At 35.8% G+C, this 15,654-nt stretch overlaps 4 protein-coding genes and 1 pseudogene across 5 annotated transcripts, besides 2 other annotated features; 1 reads left to right on the top strand and 4 right to left on the bottom strand.

Moving 5' to 3' along the window:
* Positions 1-2,793: part of a mobile genetic element that runs on past the window's edge.
* A 1,645-nt stretch (positions 2,794-4,438) lies between these two features.
* On the bottom strand, positions 4,439-5,130 carry TVAGG3_0544850 (annotated as a pseudogene). Its single transcript has one exon. A coding segment is annotated over exon 1 (692 nt).
* A 660-nt stretch (positions 5,131-5,790) lies between these two features.
* TVAGG3_0544840 (uncharacterized protein) lies at positions 5,791-6,276 on the bottom strand (the record flags this gene model as incomplete). The annotated part of the gene is made up of 1 exon (XM_001284530.2): positions 5,791-6,276. The coding sequence occupies one exon, from the start codon at positions 6,274-6,276 to the stop codon at positions 5,791-5,793; it is 486 nt and encodes a 161-aa protein (XP_001284531.2).
* A 21-nt stretch (positions 6,277-6,297) lies between these two features.
* TVAGG3_0544830 (uncharacterized protein) lies at positions 6,298-6,834 on the bottom strand (the record flags this gene model as incomplete). The annotated part of the gene is made up of 1 exon (XM_051237991.1): positions 6,298-6,834. One exon carries the CDS (start codon positions 6,832-6,834, stop codon positions 6,298-6,300), a length of 537 nt encoding a protein of 178 aa, XP_051095815.1.
* A 470-nt stretch (positions 6,835-7,304) lies between these two features.
* On the top strand, positions 7,305-7,618 carry TVAGG3_0544820 (protein of unknown function, DUF4106 family; the record flags this gene model as incomplete). The annotated part of the gene is made up of 1 exon (XM_051237990.1): positions 7,305-7,618. A coding segment is annotated over one exon (314 nt), but the record flags the coding sequence as incomplete, so codon positions are not given.
* A 1,584-nt stretch (positions 7,619-9,202) lies between these two features.
* Positions 9,203-15,654: part of a mobile genetic element that runs on past the window's edge.
* Positions 14,445-14,887, bottom strand: TVAGG3_0544810 (uncharacterized protein; the record flags this gene model as incomplete). Its single annotated transcript, XM_051237989.1, has 1 exon — positions 14,445-14,887. A coding segment is annotated over one exon (443 nt), but the record flags the coding sequence as incomplete, so codon positions are not given.

The following is a 15,654-nucleotide window of genomic DNA, read 5'->3' as shown; positions in this document are numbered from 1 at the left end:
CAAAAATATAACAACAAAACTTACAGATATTTCTAAAGGTAAGTTTATCTTACAATATTATGTCAAAACTGGCGTACTGTCAATATTTGACGGAGAGAAGTCAGTTCAAGAACAACTTACTGACCTGCTGCCAAAATCTGCTCGATGGAAGCTGTCGTTATGCCAATCTGAGGAGCCCCAGCAGGTTTCATCGAACGAATCTTCAAAAGAGCATCTTCCGTGAAAAGTGCTATTGGTTTTGTAAACTTCTTTGCTCTCAGTTCATCTGGACCGTCTCTGTCACCAGTATATTGTATTTGTACAGTACCAACAGTTGAAATACCACCCATAAAGTCTTCTGAGTCAGCAAATGGAATGCCAAGCCAAAAGTTTGAACGGTCTCCATTTGTATATTGAGTTTTTTGACCTCCTGTATGAGTCCATACTTTCACATATGGCATAATAGAACTTTGCATTTCAGGGTTAATGGTTGTTGTGAAGTTGTTGTTAAAGTTCATAGCATCTAATGTCAAGTTGTATGACCTCATATCCTCAACTGTAGAATATTCTTCTCTTGGATAATATTTGCCATCTATGTTTATATGATATTTAATACCGGGGTTGTAGAAACAAGAATAGTCATTTATAGTTCGTCTGAACAGTACAAACATAGTATCTGCATGTTTCATTGCAGTTGTTAAAGCAATATCTGTTCTTGCACCTGGGTCAGCACTTTGGTTTCCAACTTCACCTGCAAAGTCTTTGACAGATATTTGGTGTATAGGGAACATAAGTGGAACTGCAATATATTTGGCAGCTAAAGCATTTGAAATATCTGGGTCCAACATATAGACTGCAAGTCTGCTTTCTATTCTCTTGCATTCAAACTTTTCGCATGTGAACTTAACTGGGTCCCAAGCAGTTCCAGCAGCATTGAAATAATAGTTTACTTCATTGTTGAAGTTTGAGAAACCAAAGTCTAAGTCAACTTTGTCTTTGCAAAAGTCGGCGAATGACGTTTTATTTGTTCCCTTTACGTCTGTAAGAGTGAATGGGTCTTGTGTTGGTGCAATGACTAAGTTATTTTTGCTTGGAGTAAGTTCAATAGAAATTTTTCCTGCCCAGTTTGGCAAGTATCTTAAAAACCTGAAGATGAGGAAAGATGACAAAGGAACTCTAAGTTTCAGTTTTACTTTAGTGGCAGCAGTTCCATCTGAACCAGAAAGGTTAACATAAACTCCTGGAACGTTAGGGTCAAGTCTCTTCTTATTTTCTCAATTTGCATACTGGTCTGTTTGTTCTCTAGCTTGTGGTTGTACTGAGTTTTCTCAAAGCGAACCATTCATAGTTTGCCCATGTTACTGTTTGAACTAAGTCAGAGTTAGAATATATCTTATATCCCATGAAAACTTCTGGAGCATATTGGTATCCGACATAGAAAATTCCATTGCAACCTTCTTGTCAGACAACTTGGCAGAAGGTTTTATTTCAATGTCTTGTTCCACGTATAAGAATGAGTTGTCAATAGAAATAATATGAAACCTGTCGCAAGCAATATCTACTGTTGTTGAAGAACCTTCTCCAAACTCACCTACGTTTCCATAAGAAACAGCAGTTGTATATTCGTAAGTTCCAGGAACTATTTCTGACCTTCTAATGCATTGTCGCATTCGTTATACCATTCGGAAACATTTCCGTTCATGGCATCCAAAACTGTTGGCGTTATATTCTGAGCGGCGTACATTTCATATGGGTAAAATATAGAATAGTTGGATTTATGTGTCATAATAGAACCCACTCGTACCAAGCTTTACTTTCTTCCTGACTGAATCTTTAACTCTTCTTTTTCCTTCATTGCCACTACTTTCACTAGATGAAGTTACTTTCTTCACTACTTTCACTTTGTTCTACTCTTCTTCTTTGGTGTCGCTTTTGGTAACTTGCCCTCTGCTTCAAGTTGTTGCATCTTTGCCTCATGTTCACCTAGTATGTTGTAAATTTTCCCATGTCCTTTTTGCCTTTGGGCTCTCGCCCATCTCAGGTAACCTATATCCTAGAAAGATTTTGTCATAGTTTGTATTTGAGTCTTCGCGTATTGTTTGCATGACTCTTTCCTGAGTTTCCGGTTCAAGCTCTTCAAACATAGCTTGTCCATATGGAATATGCTCGTTTCCAAATATATGTTTTTGTAGCCATTCTGGTTTTCTTTCCATGTTACCAACAATATCTTTTGTGAATGGGAAAGCTTTTACCCAATGTTTCAGTCTTGCGTCATTTATTTCTGTAGTTGGTTTTTATTTTGTCAAGGAACATGTTTTTCAATACTAACATTTCATTTGGTACTGTCCATTTGAGTTTTCTTAAATATTCATCCATTCTCGTTCATTGTCTGCAAAGTAAGTTTTTATGACATTTTGCAAACTTTCGTTTGCAAGGTCATGTACAATAGGTTCTCTTCCTTCTCTCTCCCTAACTTTCTTTCTAAACTCTTCACCAAATATACCATCTCTATGGTTCTGTGTAGTTCTTTGAGATAAATGTTCTAGAACGTCAGGTGTTATATTTCCATCAGCCATGTTCATTTCATACTGGTCCAAAATATCTGCATGTTTCATATCTTTCAATGGCATTAAAGCCGCGCTGAAATACCAGCTATATCTGGTTCACCATTCACTTCCATTGCGTCTACAACTTCTTGGAATTGAGGTTGTAAGTTTATGAACCACCTATCCGGATTAGCTTTATGACCCATCTCATTGTAGTTCCATAGTCTGTAGAAACAAAAGTAGGTTTGTTTCCATATTGGTTAGGTTCTGAATGAACTTTAAACAATGTTTCATTTCTATATGTTTTGTTGAAATTTAACCTTTTATTTTCACCGAGTTCAGCCAAAGATTGAACGTTATATGGTCGTAAGTAAAAAGGATTGTTGTATTTGCGTACACTTTCTTTCATTCTTCCATTCTATGCTGAATATTTTCATCTGATTTGGGAGTCTTTTGTATGTCGGCGAACATTTTTCGATATTCTTCTACTATGTCAGCCGAATTTTTCTTAGACTCTTGGAAAGATTCCATATTCCCCGCATACTCTTTTGAGGGTCAAGATTTTTCGGCTGTTTCCAAATCTTCATCTAGTTCTGTGAAGTTAGTTTCCAAAGGAGGGACTTGTTGTTTCCTTCAGGCTCTTCTAGCTGTTGTTGCTGAACTATTTCTTCCATGTCTGGTTGTATCTGAACTTCTTCCTGTTGAGTTTCTTGTACCTCATCTGCTGCATTTCATATATTCCGAGACCGTTTTTAAAAGTTCCCTATCTAAGTCATCCGACTCATAAACCTTTCTTCTTTCGTTCCGTCTCTATTTTTTACGCGTTTCATGAAGAGAGTTGAATTATCATTTAGCTCTGACATCAAATATCTCGGAGTAAATTCATTCATGTCATTGGATGATATGCTATTAAATCATATCCCTTAGCGAGCTTGTATTTTCCAGGTTTGAAATTTATCCCATTTGGTGCTGAACCATAAAGCTAAATAGGTTCGGGTCAGTATTTTCCTTCCTTGAACTTTCTAATAGCTTCTTATATCTGTCACTAAAGTCAAGAGTATCTGGGTAACCATAGTTTCCTTAAGCATTTTTAAGAATTCTTGGTTTCCTTGTTCTCTACTTCTTTTATGTCCTTGCTCTGTTTGTGGGTTGTTGCTGTGCAGTGTTTTGAACTGTTGGTTGTGGTGCAGTGTTTTGAACTGTTGGTTGTGGTGCAGTGTTTTGAACTGTTGGTTGTGGTGCAGTGTTTTGAACTGTTGGTTGTTGTGCTGGATTTTTGAACTGTTGGTTGTTGTGTTGGTTTTGGTGCATGCCTGTGTCTGTGTCCATGTGACGATGTAAATGTTTAGGTAGTCCTGGTGCAGGTGCTCTCTTGGAGGGTTTGGTGGTATATAAGTTCCACTAGCTAGTATATAAGTTCCACCAGCTGGTATATAAGTTCCACCAGCTGGCACATATGTTCCATCTGCAGCATAATGTCCTACCTGACTTTTCGTTTTTAAGAAAGCATTTACTAGGTCTGTTTTGGTCTGTTGTAACTCTTTTTTCTTGACTTTCCACAACAGTTGCTCTAACGGCGTCATAGGCACTTTGAACTGCCTGTCTCGTTGCTGCATCTGTTATTTTCGTCATATTTTGTGCTACTTCTCTTAACTCGTTGTCGAAACCTTCAGACTTCAGTTTCTTTCCAGATGAGAAGTCGTTCACTATTTCACCTTACTATGAAGAGCTTCGAAGGCGTTCTTAAAGTCAGCATTCATTAAAGCTTCATTTGAACTGTCTTCATCCGCTTGTATTTTTGTCCTTATTGACCTATAAGTTGGGCTGCTTTAGCGTTGGCTTGGGCATCTAACCAGTCATTATTAGCTTTTATATATTCTGCGCTTTTCATTGCCTTTTGCATGTCTGCGTCGTTATTTTTACTTTCTTGTGCTAAGTTTTCATACTGTACGGTTTGGTTTTGCAACTGTAAAAGTTTTTCTGCCTTTACATTTGCTTCAACTTCTTTTTTATACTCATCGCTATCCATATATGTCTTCAGGGCTTTTTGTTTTATCTCTTCATCTTTCAGTACTTTATATTGAGTAGTATGGTTTTTCAAATTTATAACATCTTGTTCCATTTTTGCTACTTCTGCTGCTTTTTCTGACACTTTTTTCGCATATTCCTCTGTACTTAGTTCTTTCAGTTGTTCTTCTTTCTTCTTTTTCTCTACGTTTAACTCATTGAGTTTCTTTGTGTGTCTGTCATATTCTAGTTTCTTTTCGTTTTCACTTATTTGTTTCTGTATGTCTATGTTTGACTTTTTGACATCTGTTATTTGATTTTTGAGTGAACTCAAATTCATTTGACTTTGAGGTTATAAGCTGTTCCGTCTGCAGCTCCACCATAGCCTGCCATTTTCGCTAAAAGTGCCGCTCTTAAACCTCCACTCTGTGCACCAATAACTCGGTTTAAAAGCATAGGGTTGCTTGACATTTGTTGCAACATAGTGGGGTCATTCATCATTTGTTTGTTGCAACTGTTGTTGTGGTGTCAGTTTTACTATTGGATGTTTCAATGCTCTCTTCCTCTTACGTATATTCTTACGTAGCTTACGTGGCATTTTAAGTGAAGTTAAAAAGCGGTTTTTGACAGATGTTTATATGACACTATTTGTTCAGCACAAAAAACTACTCGGTCAAAGTGTTGTCAGTTTTGTAAAATAACCGTCCTATCTCATTCTATAATGGGGAAAAGGCTTCTCAAAGTATACTTCCTTGGAACGCCTGTAACTTTTCCTGTAGCGACGATAGACCCTTACTTGTCCGGACAAAGTTATACTAAACATCTTCAGGGCTAGAGGGCACGAAGTGCCTGGAGGCCCCACTACCTTTTTTTTTTTTTTTTACATATACTACTAAGGCATATATTGGTATCGTAAAAACAAGTATTTATGTATTTAGATATTCTATGTCAAATAATAGTAAAAACTTTACAAAAAAATAATCGCCAAATATTTTTCCCCCACTGGCTTTTCCATCATGTAAACCTCGATGTCACTTTTGCAGCCGAGCGGAGCGAGGCTGCAAAAGTGACATCGGGGTTTACATGGATGGGTTCTATATATATACAGCTTGACCGGTAGAAAAGCGGATCGATTTTTATCAATAATTGGACATTCTATTAAAAAAAAAAAGGTATTGGGGCTTCCAGGCACTTCGTGCCCTCTAGCCCCGAAGATGTTTAAAAAAGTTGGAATTGAGGTAAAATTAGATGTTTAGTTTCATGGAACTTGACTGTCCATTGCATCTGCCATTTGTTGGTCGTCTTCTGATGGTGTTCTTGAATGATATTCTTCTTCTTCGGGTACAAATTCGTCATCATCAGGTGAGTCTTGTGGTTCATCTTCTTGAGTAGAGTCTTCTTCTTCAACATCAAAGTCATCTGGTGTATCGAACTGAATGTATGAAAGCCAAATGTTGTATGTGTTTTCCAATTGGCTTTCAACTTGAGATACATTCCATGCATGAGTGTTATTTAGTTTCACGTAGAGTTGCTGACGTGGCTTGAAGACATGCATGAGAATTGGTCCTCCAAATTCGTCCTTGAAAAACTTGCAGTAGCAAACATAAACTGAGATAGAGTCTCCTTCTTCAATGTCTTCTGCTTGGTTAACGAAATGAATAGCAATTTTGCGTACTTGAATTGTGTTGTTGTCTGAGTAAAATAATGGTTTGAACTTGGGGTTGAGTGAGCTAAGACATTGCATTTTGCTGTTTCTTGTCCGTACTCACGTTCTTCTCGTCATCCTGATATCCATACTCTTTAATTTGAATTCGACCCAAAACTGTTCGACTTTTTTTGCAGCTTTGGGTGGAAGACTTTCAATAAGCTGACATATAGTTCTGTCAACCATTATCTTTGTTATTGTTGGAAAAATAGTGACAATTGTGTCACCTAATTCGAATGGGTCAGGTGTTTCTTTTTGTAGTTTGGTAAAGTCTGCAAGAACTTTGTTGAGTTGTTCACAATATTCTTTGTTAAAAGTTGCAGCAACTCTTTCTTCTGGCTTTGAATTGAAGTATTCTTCAGACAATCTGAGTAGTATTTTGCGTAGTTCAGCGTTGCTGTGGTTCTTTGTAATACGGAGCTCGTTTGGTATTGTTTTTGGTAGTGAAAGTGGCTTTGGATTGAGCGAATTGTCTGTTCTGCTTGGAGAATGTGTAGATGCTGCAGTTTGATATTGAGGCTCTAAACCTGTGGGTGCTGAAAGTTTGCAAGCAATTTCTTCAGGTGAATTTGGAGCGAACACGCTAGCGAATGCCATTAGACAAAAATAAACTGTTTTTTTCGGACTACTCATAGAAAAGTTTAAAATAAACCGTTTTCGTCAACGGTAACCCCCTCTATTTTTTTATTTTATTTAATAGTTACCGTTGGCAAACCGTTCCATCTCAAATATTGAATGAACTATAAACGTTTTTTGTTTTCTATATATACTTTTTGTCCAACGGTAAAACTTTTTACACAACGGTTTTTGAGAGTCGTCGCCGTTGACTTTTTTGTAGAGCACTCAAAATAGTATAACTTTGTCCGGACAAGTAAGGGTCTATCGTCGCTACAGGAAAAGTTACAGGCGTTCCAAGGAAGTATACTTTGAGAAGCCTTTTCCCCTTATAGAATGAGATAGGACGGTTATTTTACAAAACTGACAACACTTTGACCGAGTAGTTTTTTGTGCTGAACAAAAAGTGTCATATAAACATCTGTCAAAACCGCTTTTTAACTTCACTTAAAATGCCACGTAAGCTACGTAAGAATATACGTAAGAGGAAGAGAGCATTGAAACATCCAATAGTAAAACTGACACCACAACAACAGTTGCAACAACAAATGATGAATGACCCCACTATGTTGCAACAAATGTCAAGCAACCCTATGCTTTTAAACCGAGTTATTGGTGCACAGAGTGGAGGTTTAAGAGCGGCACTTTTAGCGAAAATGGCAGGCTATGGTGGAGCTGCAGACGGAACAGCTTATAACCCTCAAAGTCAAATGAATTTGAGTTCACTCAAAAATCAAATAACAGATGTCAAAAAGTCAAACATAGACATACAGAAACAAATAAGTGAAAACGAAAAGAAACTAGAATATGACAGACACACAAAGAAACTCAATGAGTTAAACGTAGAGAAAAAGAAGAAAGAAGAACAACTGAAAGAACTAAGTACAGAGGAATATGCGAAAAAAGTGTCAGAAAAAGCAGCAGAAGTAGCAAAAATGGAACAAGATGTTATAAATTTGAAAAACCATACTACTCAATATAAAGTACTGAAAGATGAAGAGATAAAACAAAAAGCCCTGAAGACATATATGGATAGCGATGAGTATAAAAAAGAAGTTGAAGCAAATGTAAAGGCAGAAAAACTTTTACAGTTGCAAAACCAAACCGTACAGTATGAAAACTTAGCACAAGAAAGTAAAAATAACGACGCAGCCATGCAAAAGGCAATGAAAAGCGCAGAATATATAAAAGCTAATAATGACTGGTTAGATGCCCAAGCCAACGCTAAAGCAGCCCAACTTATAGGGTCAATAAGGACAAAAATACAAGCGGATGAAGACAGTTCAAATGAAGCTTTAATGAATGCTGACTTTAAGAACGCCTTCGAAGCTCTTCATAGTAAGGTGAAACTAGTGAACGACTTCTCATCTGGAAAGAAACTGAAGTCTGAAGGTTTCGACAAAGAGTTAAGAGAAGTAGCACAAAATATGACGAAAATAACAGATGCAGCAACGAGACAGGCAGTTCAAAGTGCCTATGACGCCGTTAGAGCAACTGTTGTGGAAAGTCAAGAAAAAGAGTTACAACAGACCAAAACAGACCTAGTAAATGCTTTCTTAAAAACGAAAAGTCAGGTAGGACATTATGCTGCAGATGGAACATATGTGCCAGCTGGTGGAACTTATATACCACCAGATGAGGTACAAGAAACTCCACAGGAAGAAGTTCAGATACAACCAGACATGGAAGAAATAGTTCAGCAACAACAGCTAGAAGAGCCTGAAGGAAACAAACAAGTCCCTCCTTTGGAAACTACAGAAATAAATGACGCAAGACTGAAACATTGGGTAAAAGCTTTCCCATTCACAAAAGATATTGTTGGTAACATGGAAAGAAAACCAGAATGGCTACAAAAACATATATTTGGAAACGAGCATATTCCATATGGACAAGCTCTGTTTGAAGAGCTTGAACCGGAAACTCAGGAAAGAGTCATGCAAACAATACGCGAAGACTCAAATACAAACTATGACAAAATCTTTCTAGGATATAGGTTACCTGAGATGGGCGACCAGAGCCCAAAGGCAAAAAGGACATGGAAATTTACAACATACTAGGTGAACATGAGGCAAAGATGCAACAACTTGAAGCAGAGGGCAAGTTACCAAAAGCGACACCAAAGAAGAAGAGTAGAACAAAGTGAAAGTAGTGAAGAAGTAACTTCATCTAGTGAAAGTAGTGGCAATGAAGGAAAAAGAAGAGTTAAAGATTCAGTCAGGAAGAAAGTAAAGCTTGGTACGAGTGGGTTCTATTATGACACATAAATCCAACTATTCTATATTTTTACCCATATGAAATGTACGCCGCTCAGAATATAACGCCAACAGTTTTGGATGCCATGAACGGAAATGTTTCCGAATGGTATAACGAATGCGACAATGCCATTAGAAGGTCAGAAATAGTTCCTGGAACTTACGAATATACAACTGCTGTTTCTTATGGAAACGTAGGTGAGTTTGGAGAAGGTTCTTCAACAACAGTAGATATTGCTTGCGACAGGTTTCATATTATTTCTATTGACAACTCATTCTTATACGTGGAACAAGACATTGAAATAAAACCTTCTGCCAAGTTGTCTGACAAGAAAGGTTGCAATGGAATTTTCTATGTCGATACCAATATGCTCCAGAAGTTTTCATGGGATATAAGATATATTCTAACTCTGACTTAGTTCAAACAGTAACATGGGCAAACTATGAATGGTTCGCTTTGAGAAACTCAGTACAACCACAAGCTAGAGAACAAACAGACCAGTATGCAACTATTGAGAAAATAAGAAGACTTGACCCTAACGTTCCAGGAGTTTATGTTAACCTTTCTGGTTCAGATGGAACTGCTGCCACTAAAGTAAAACTGAAACTTAGAGTTCCTTTGTCATCTTTCCTCATCTTCAGGTTTTTAAGATACTTGCCAAACTGGGCAGGAAAAATTTCTATCGAACTTACTCCAAGCAAAAATAACTTAGTCATTGCACCAACACAAGACCCATTCACTCTTACAGACGTAAAGGGAACAAATCAAACGTCATTCGCCGAATTTTGCAAAGACAAAGTTGACTTAGACTTTGGTTTCTCAAACTTCAACAATGAAGTAAACTATTATTTCAATGCTGCTGGAACTGCTTGGGACCCAGTTAAGTTCACATGCGAAAAATTTGAATGCAAGAGAATAGAAAGCAGACTTGCAGTCTATATGTTGGACCCAGATATTTCAAATGCTTTAGCTGCCAAAATATATTGCAGTTCCACTTATGTTCCCTATACACCAAATATCTGTCAAAGACTTTGCAGGTGAAGTTGGAAACCAAAGTGCTGACCCAGGTCAAGAACAGATATTGCTTTAACAACTGCAATGAAACATGCAGATACTATGTTTGTACTGTTCAGACGAACTATAAATGACTATTCTTGTTTCTACAACCCCGGTATTAAATATCATATAAACATAGATGGCAAATATTATCCAAGAGAAGAATATTCTACAGTTGAGGATATGAGGTCATACAACTTGACATTAGATGCTATGAACTTTAACAACAACTTCACAACAACCATTAACCCTGAAATGCAAAGTTCTATTATGCCATATGTGAAAGTATGGACTCATACAGGAGGTCAAAAAACTCAATATACAAATGGAGACCGTTCAAACTTTTGGCTTGGCATTCCATTTGCTGACTCAGAAGACTTTATGGGTGGTATTTCAACTGTTGGTACTGTACAAATACAATATACTGGTGACAGAGACGGTCCAGATGAACTGAGAGCAAAGAAGTTTACAAAACCAATAGCACTTTTCACGGAAGATGCTCTTTTGAAGATTCGTTCGATGAAACCTGCTGGGCTCCTCAGATTGGCATAACGACAGCTTCCATCGAGCAGATTTTGGCAGCAGGTCAGTAAGTTGTTCTTGAACTGACTTCTCTCCGTCAAATATTGACAGTACGCCAGTTTTGACATAATATTGTAAGATAAACTTACCTTTAGAAATATCTGTAAGTTTTGTTGTTATATTTTTGTCAACGTCAAGAACTTTTCACCATTTCAGTTATACCAACTTTCTTTGCTTTATGGAAATATTTTGGTTCAGCAAATATTGCTATTCTATAACATTTACCATTGTTTGTATAAAGAACTATTCTGTCAATGTATTTGTATTGTTTGTGTGTGTAAACTTTGTTCTGCTTCAATTCGAAGAGATACTCGAATACGTCCATCTTTTTTATTCTAAGTAAAATGTCATTTCCGAAAAATAGAAGCGTAAGTGTTTCAAAAGTTTAATGGCGGTGGCAGATGTGAAGTTAAATTCACCAACTCAAACAAACAGTCAAAGTGTTATTGTCAATGTCAAAGACAGAGATGTTGAAGTGGGGAAACCATACGAGGACGAAGATGGTATAAAATTGTTCCTGTAAAAGAACCAACATATCCTGAAGTTAGCAGAGACTTAAGTTCTGTTGCAGATATTCGAAACGACTACCAACAACTGAAAGCCAAACTTCAAACTCAGGAGAAGATTTGTCAAGCTTTAAGTATAATGTTAAACTTGGTCGAACACAACCCTGTAAAAGTGAACTCATATGTCATTGCACCTCATGAAGTTTTGAAAGAACTATTGAAACTTTTGACAGAGGCAGACGATATAAACATCAAAGAAATAGAACCCGACATTAGTTGCTGTGGTGTTTCATATAATGTCATTGACAAGATATACGTTATGAAAGGAGGTGAAACGTTGAACTTAAAGTATAGTTTCCCAGACGTCATAAAAATATTTGACGACCACAACATTTCATTAAAATTTATTTGCTAAGTAAAAATGTCAAAACTTCTTGAAAGATGTTTGAAGAAAAATAATATAGACTTTATTTCATGTAAAGGACTTTACACACTTTTGAACGATATGAAAGACCCTGTTTTGTTTGTTCGTGTAGACAAAGGAAAGTTCTATGTCTTTACAAAATATTTGAACTTCTTAGACAGAGAACTTCAAGAAACGCCATGTGAAAGTTTAGATGAAGTTCTTCTCCACTTTCAGAAAAACTTTTAAATATATATAAATGGCAGAAGATATAATGGTTTATACTATTACGACTAAAAACCCTGAGTCATATAATTCTATAACAACAAAACTTACAAAGTCCTCAAGGACGATATTGTAAACTAACTTTAAACACAATGACGACTAAAGCCTGTTTTGCTCTTTTGACACCAGAAGACTTTATTGTTGTGAATGGTAAAAATACTCCTTTGAAGATACTTACTCAGATATACCACCAACAGGTTTTGTTGACTTATTTAATACTTTAAGTACGGGTAGTAACATGGTGCTGCAACTAGAGCAGGTTTCAATTATGTTTGGATGTCCGACTGAGTTTACTATAAACGATATGAGCTATAATACAAAACTTATTTCTGGTTTTTACTACCAACAGTTTCCTATAACAGGAAAAGGTGTCATACAAGGAATGTCTATTCCATTGACATTAAGCACACCAATCTTATATATTGTTTCAAACTTAGGTTCAAAGTGTTATTCGAATGTCGACAGAAACTATTATGACAAAAGATACTTATGCGTATAAACAATACTTTCTCTGCTGGTTTGCCTATTGTTCATTCGAATGCAGAATTTTCAACCTTAGTGAACTCAAACACTTTGGCAAGTATAACGTTGACATTAGTTGACGCAAACTTTGTTCCTGTAAAACTTTTATGTCCTATGTATTTGTCAATGACGGCAGAAAGTTTCGAATTGGAAGATGCAAACTGGTGAAAGTATTGTATTACAAGAACAACTTCAACAACAAATAGCTCAAGAACAACAAATGCAACAAATGGAACAACAAAGTCAAGAATAAAAAAAATTATTTTTTTATTTTTATAAAAATGTACAGAATAGATGTTTTCAGATTTTTATGACTTCCAAGCATTCAGAAATATGTGTCCATTTCGAGACTATAACAAAGCAGTCGAGAATTTGAAACGTTTAGTCATTTATGTCGACTCTGCCCCAGAATGTTATGTCATGAAAGAATGGGATGTTGTCTTTAACAAACCAAGAGCAACAATAGTGTCTGAACAAGAATGTAGACAGAAACTTAAGAAAATAAAAGTTGTACAAGTTGGAATGAAGATGTTAGATGCTTGGGATATCTTATTGTCAAAGTTAGAAGATTTTTCAGTTCGAGGTATAAAGTTCTATAACACCTTCTCCAAACTTCTATTCTATCTTCACTGGATATAAATACGAACAAGTAGAATGGAAAGAAAATATTATAGAAGCTTGGTTAGACCATGTCAAAGAAATTATATGCAATGGAAACGAAAGAGTCTATGAGTATATTTATGTTGGTTTGCAAACATCTTACAACATCCAAGTGCTAAAATGAAACTGCTCTCATTATAATTGGAAAACAAGGAACTGGTAAGAAAACATTCTTACAGATATTTTGTGCAAACTGTTAGAGGGCTATTCGAACCCGAATATGACAAACTTAGAAAACATCTGCGGTAAATTTAACTCCTCAATAGAGAATATGAAAACTTATAGTTTGCAATGAACTTCAAAGTATAGATACAACAAAAGTTTTGAACTCAGATGCTTTGAAGAGTCTTATAAACAGACAAAGTTGGAGTTGTTGAAAGAAGTATAAAGACCAAAGAGTTTGTGAAAATGTTGCAAACTTCATTATGGTTTCAAACAATGCTGTTCCGATGAAGTTAGAAAGTTCTGACAGAAGATATGTAGTTGTCAGAACGTCAAGATTCTCATATGCAAGATAAGAATATTTTGGACGACTTAGCAGAAACTTTGGACATCTGACTTTTACACTTGGTTCTCATATTTTATGACATTAGATATTTCAAAGTTCAATCCAAGACAAATTCCACATACCGAAGAGAGACAAACATTGTTAGAAGCAAACAAGAGTGTATATGAACTGTTCATAGATGAAACTGACTTTGAGTGTTTAGATGAAAGGTCATTGTACGATTCGTATAAACAATATTGTCAAGAATTGGTTATATGACAGCGTCTAAACGAACATTCTTGGCAAATGTCAAAAGTCTTTTAGACGTACAGAATGGTGTATATACAAAGAAAAATTTTTATGAGTAAATTTAAAAAAAAATATTTTTTTATCCGATAGAAAAGATGACGAAATATATTTCAGTAAACAAGTACATGTCAGGACTTAAAGAAGAACTAGACCCATTCACATATTTGAATGTTTACTTCTACATTTGAAAAGTCTTCATTCAGCAAAGTTTGGAACATCGAACCAGTTAAGTTTGCTATTGTGACTAAAAATGGTGCGAAATTTGAAGACTTAGACATAGAAGGTTCGTTAGCAGTCAAAGAAAGTTTTGACAGAAGGTTTTCAAACCTTAAAAGAAGGCAAAGCATACAAACTTGTTATACCTTATGAACCAAAGAAAGCAGACGACTATGAATATTATGAGTCTAAGATAGTTGAAGTTCAAGGTAAATTGGGTAAAAAGATTTAGAGTCTAAGCCAGTGTTTGCTCCTAAAGAGGAAGAGAACATTGACATTGACCCAGAAATGTTCTAAAAATAAAATTTTATTTTTACATGTCAAATTTCTTTTTCTCTGGGAACTGGCTCGTTCTTTCTTCTCTTCTTCTACTTTCTTTTCTCTCTTCTTCTTTTCTGGTGGAGTTATGTCAAACTTCTCAGAAACATATTTTTGTAAAAGTTCTTTGTCCTTTAATAGCTCTTCTATTCTGTTTTCTATTTCATCTTCAAGAACAGCGCATGTGTCTTCTTTGCATTCTAAGAACTTTTGTTGGACTTCATCTTTCCAATCGGCGTCATCTCTGTCAACAAGTCTGTCATTGACAAAATTTAAGACTGCTCTGCTTAATGTTTTATGGTTCTTGTCATATTCCCAGAAACAGAACTTTAGAACAAATTCACCTTTCTTGTTTACACTATGTAAGATTTTATGGTCGACAGATGTTTTGCTGTCAAAAAGTTTGTCTCGAATATAGATAGCGAAATCGCTAGACATTTTCTAAAAGATAAAAATTTTAATTTTTCTAAAAATATGTTAGAAAAAAAGTTTGCTGACATTGACAAGAATTTGAGAATGTTTTAAACAAGAACAAGAGGAAGTTTAGAAAAATGCTCAGATAAAGCCTATACATGACAAGTTCTTATTTGCTCAGAATGGTATAAGGTCTAATTGCACCACCTGGGTCGGTAAGACTTTCACTTATCTTAAATGGCTGCCACAACAACAAGAACTAGATGAGAAGAACCCATTCTATGAGTTAGTTGTCATTTGTAGTACTTCTGGTCAATTTGACCAAACGTCAATTCGTTCAAAGATATTATAAAGAAGTCTAAGTTAGTATGTATAAAGGATACTGAGTTGTTAGATTGGATAAAGAAGTACCAAAGAAGAGTTTTGAAGTATAATGCTATAAATGAGTATATAAATTCGAAGTTTAAAGACCCAAATGAGGAAATGCAGAGAATATTAGAGAAGAAACACTTCAGAAACAAAACAGAAAGAGATAGAATACATTTCGAAGAAATTGCAATCTTACGATTGGAAGACTTACCCTCATTAGATGTCTTCTTATCTTAGATGACTTTGCTTCTCATCCTTTGCTTAAGAATAGAGAAACAAGATATGTGTCGAATTCTTAAGAAGCTCAGACACTTTAACATTTCAGTCGTAATATGTGTACAGACAGCAAAAGAGTTTTAAGTAAGGATGTTAAAAGAATAAGAGAGAGAAAAAAGAGAAATAAAAAAAAAGAGAATATCAAG

The sequence above is a fragment of the Trichomonas vaginalis genome, chromosome II, assembly GCF_026262505.1.
Source record: "Trichomonas vaginalis G3 chromosome II, whole genome shotgun sequence".
NCBI classification, from domain to species: domain Eukaryota; phylum Parabasalia; order Trichomonadida; family Trichomonadidae; genus Trichomonas; species Trichomonas vaginalis.
This window is presented reverse-complemented; position numbering and strand designations above follow the sequence as displayed.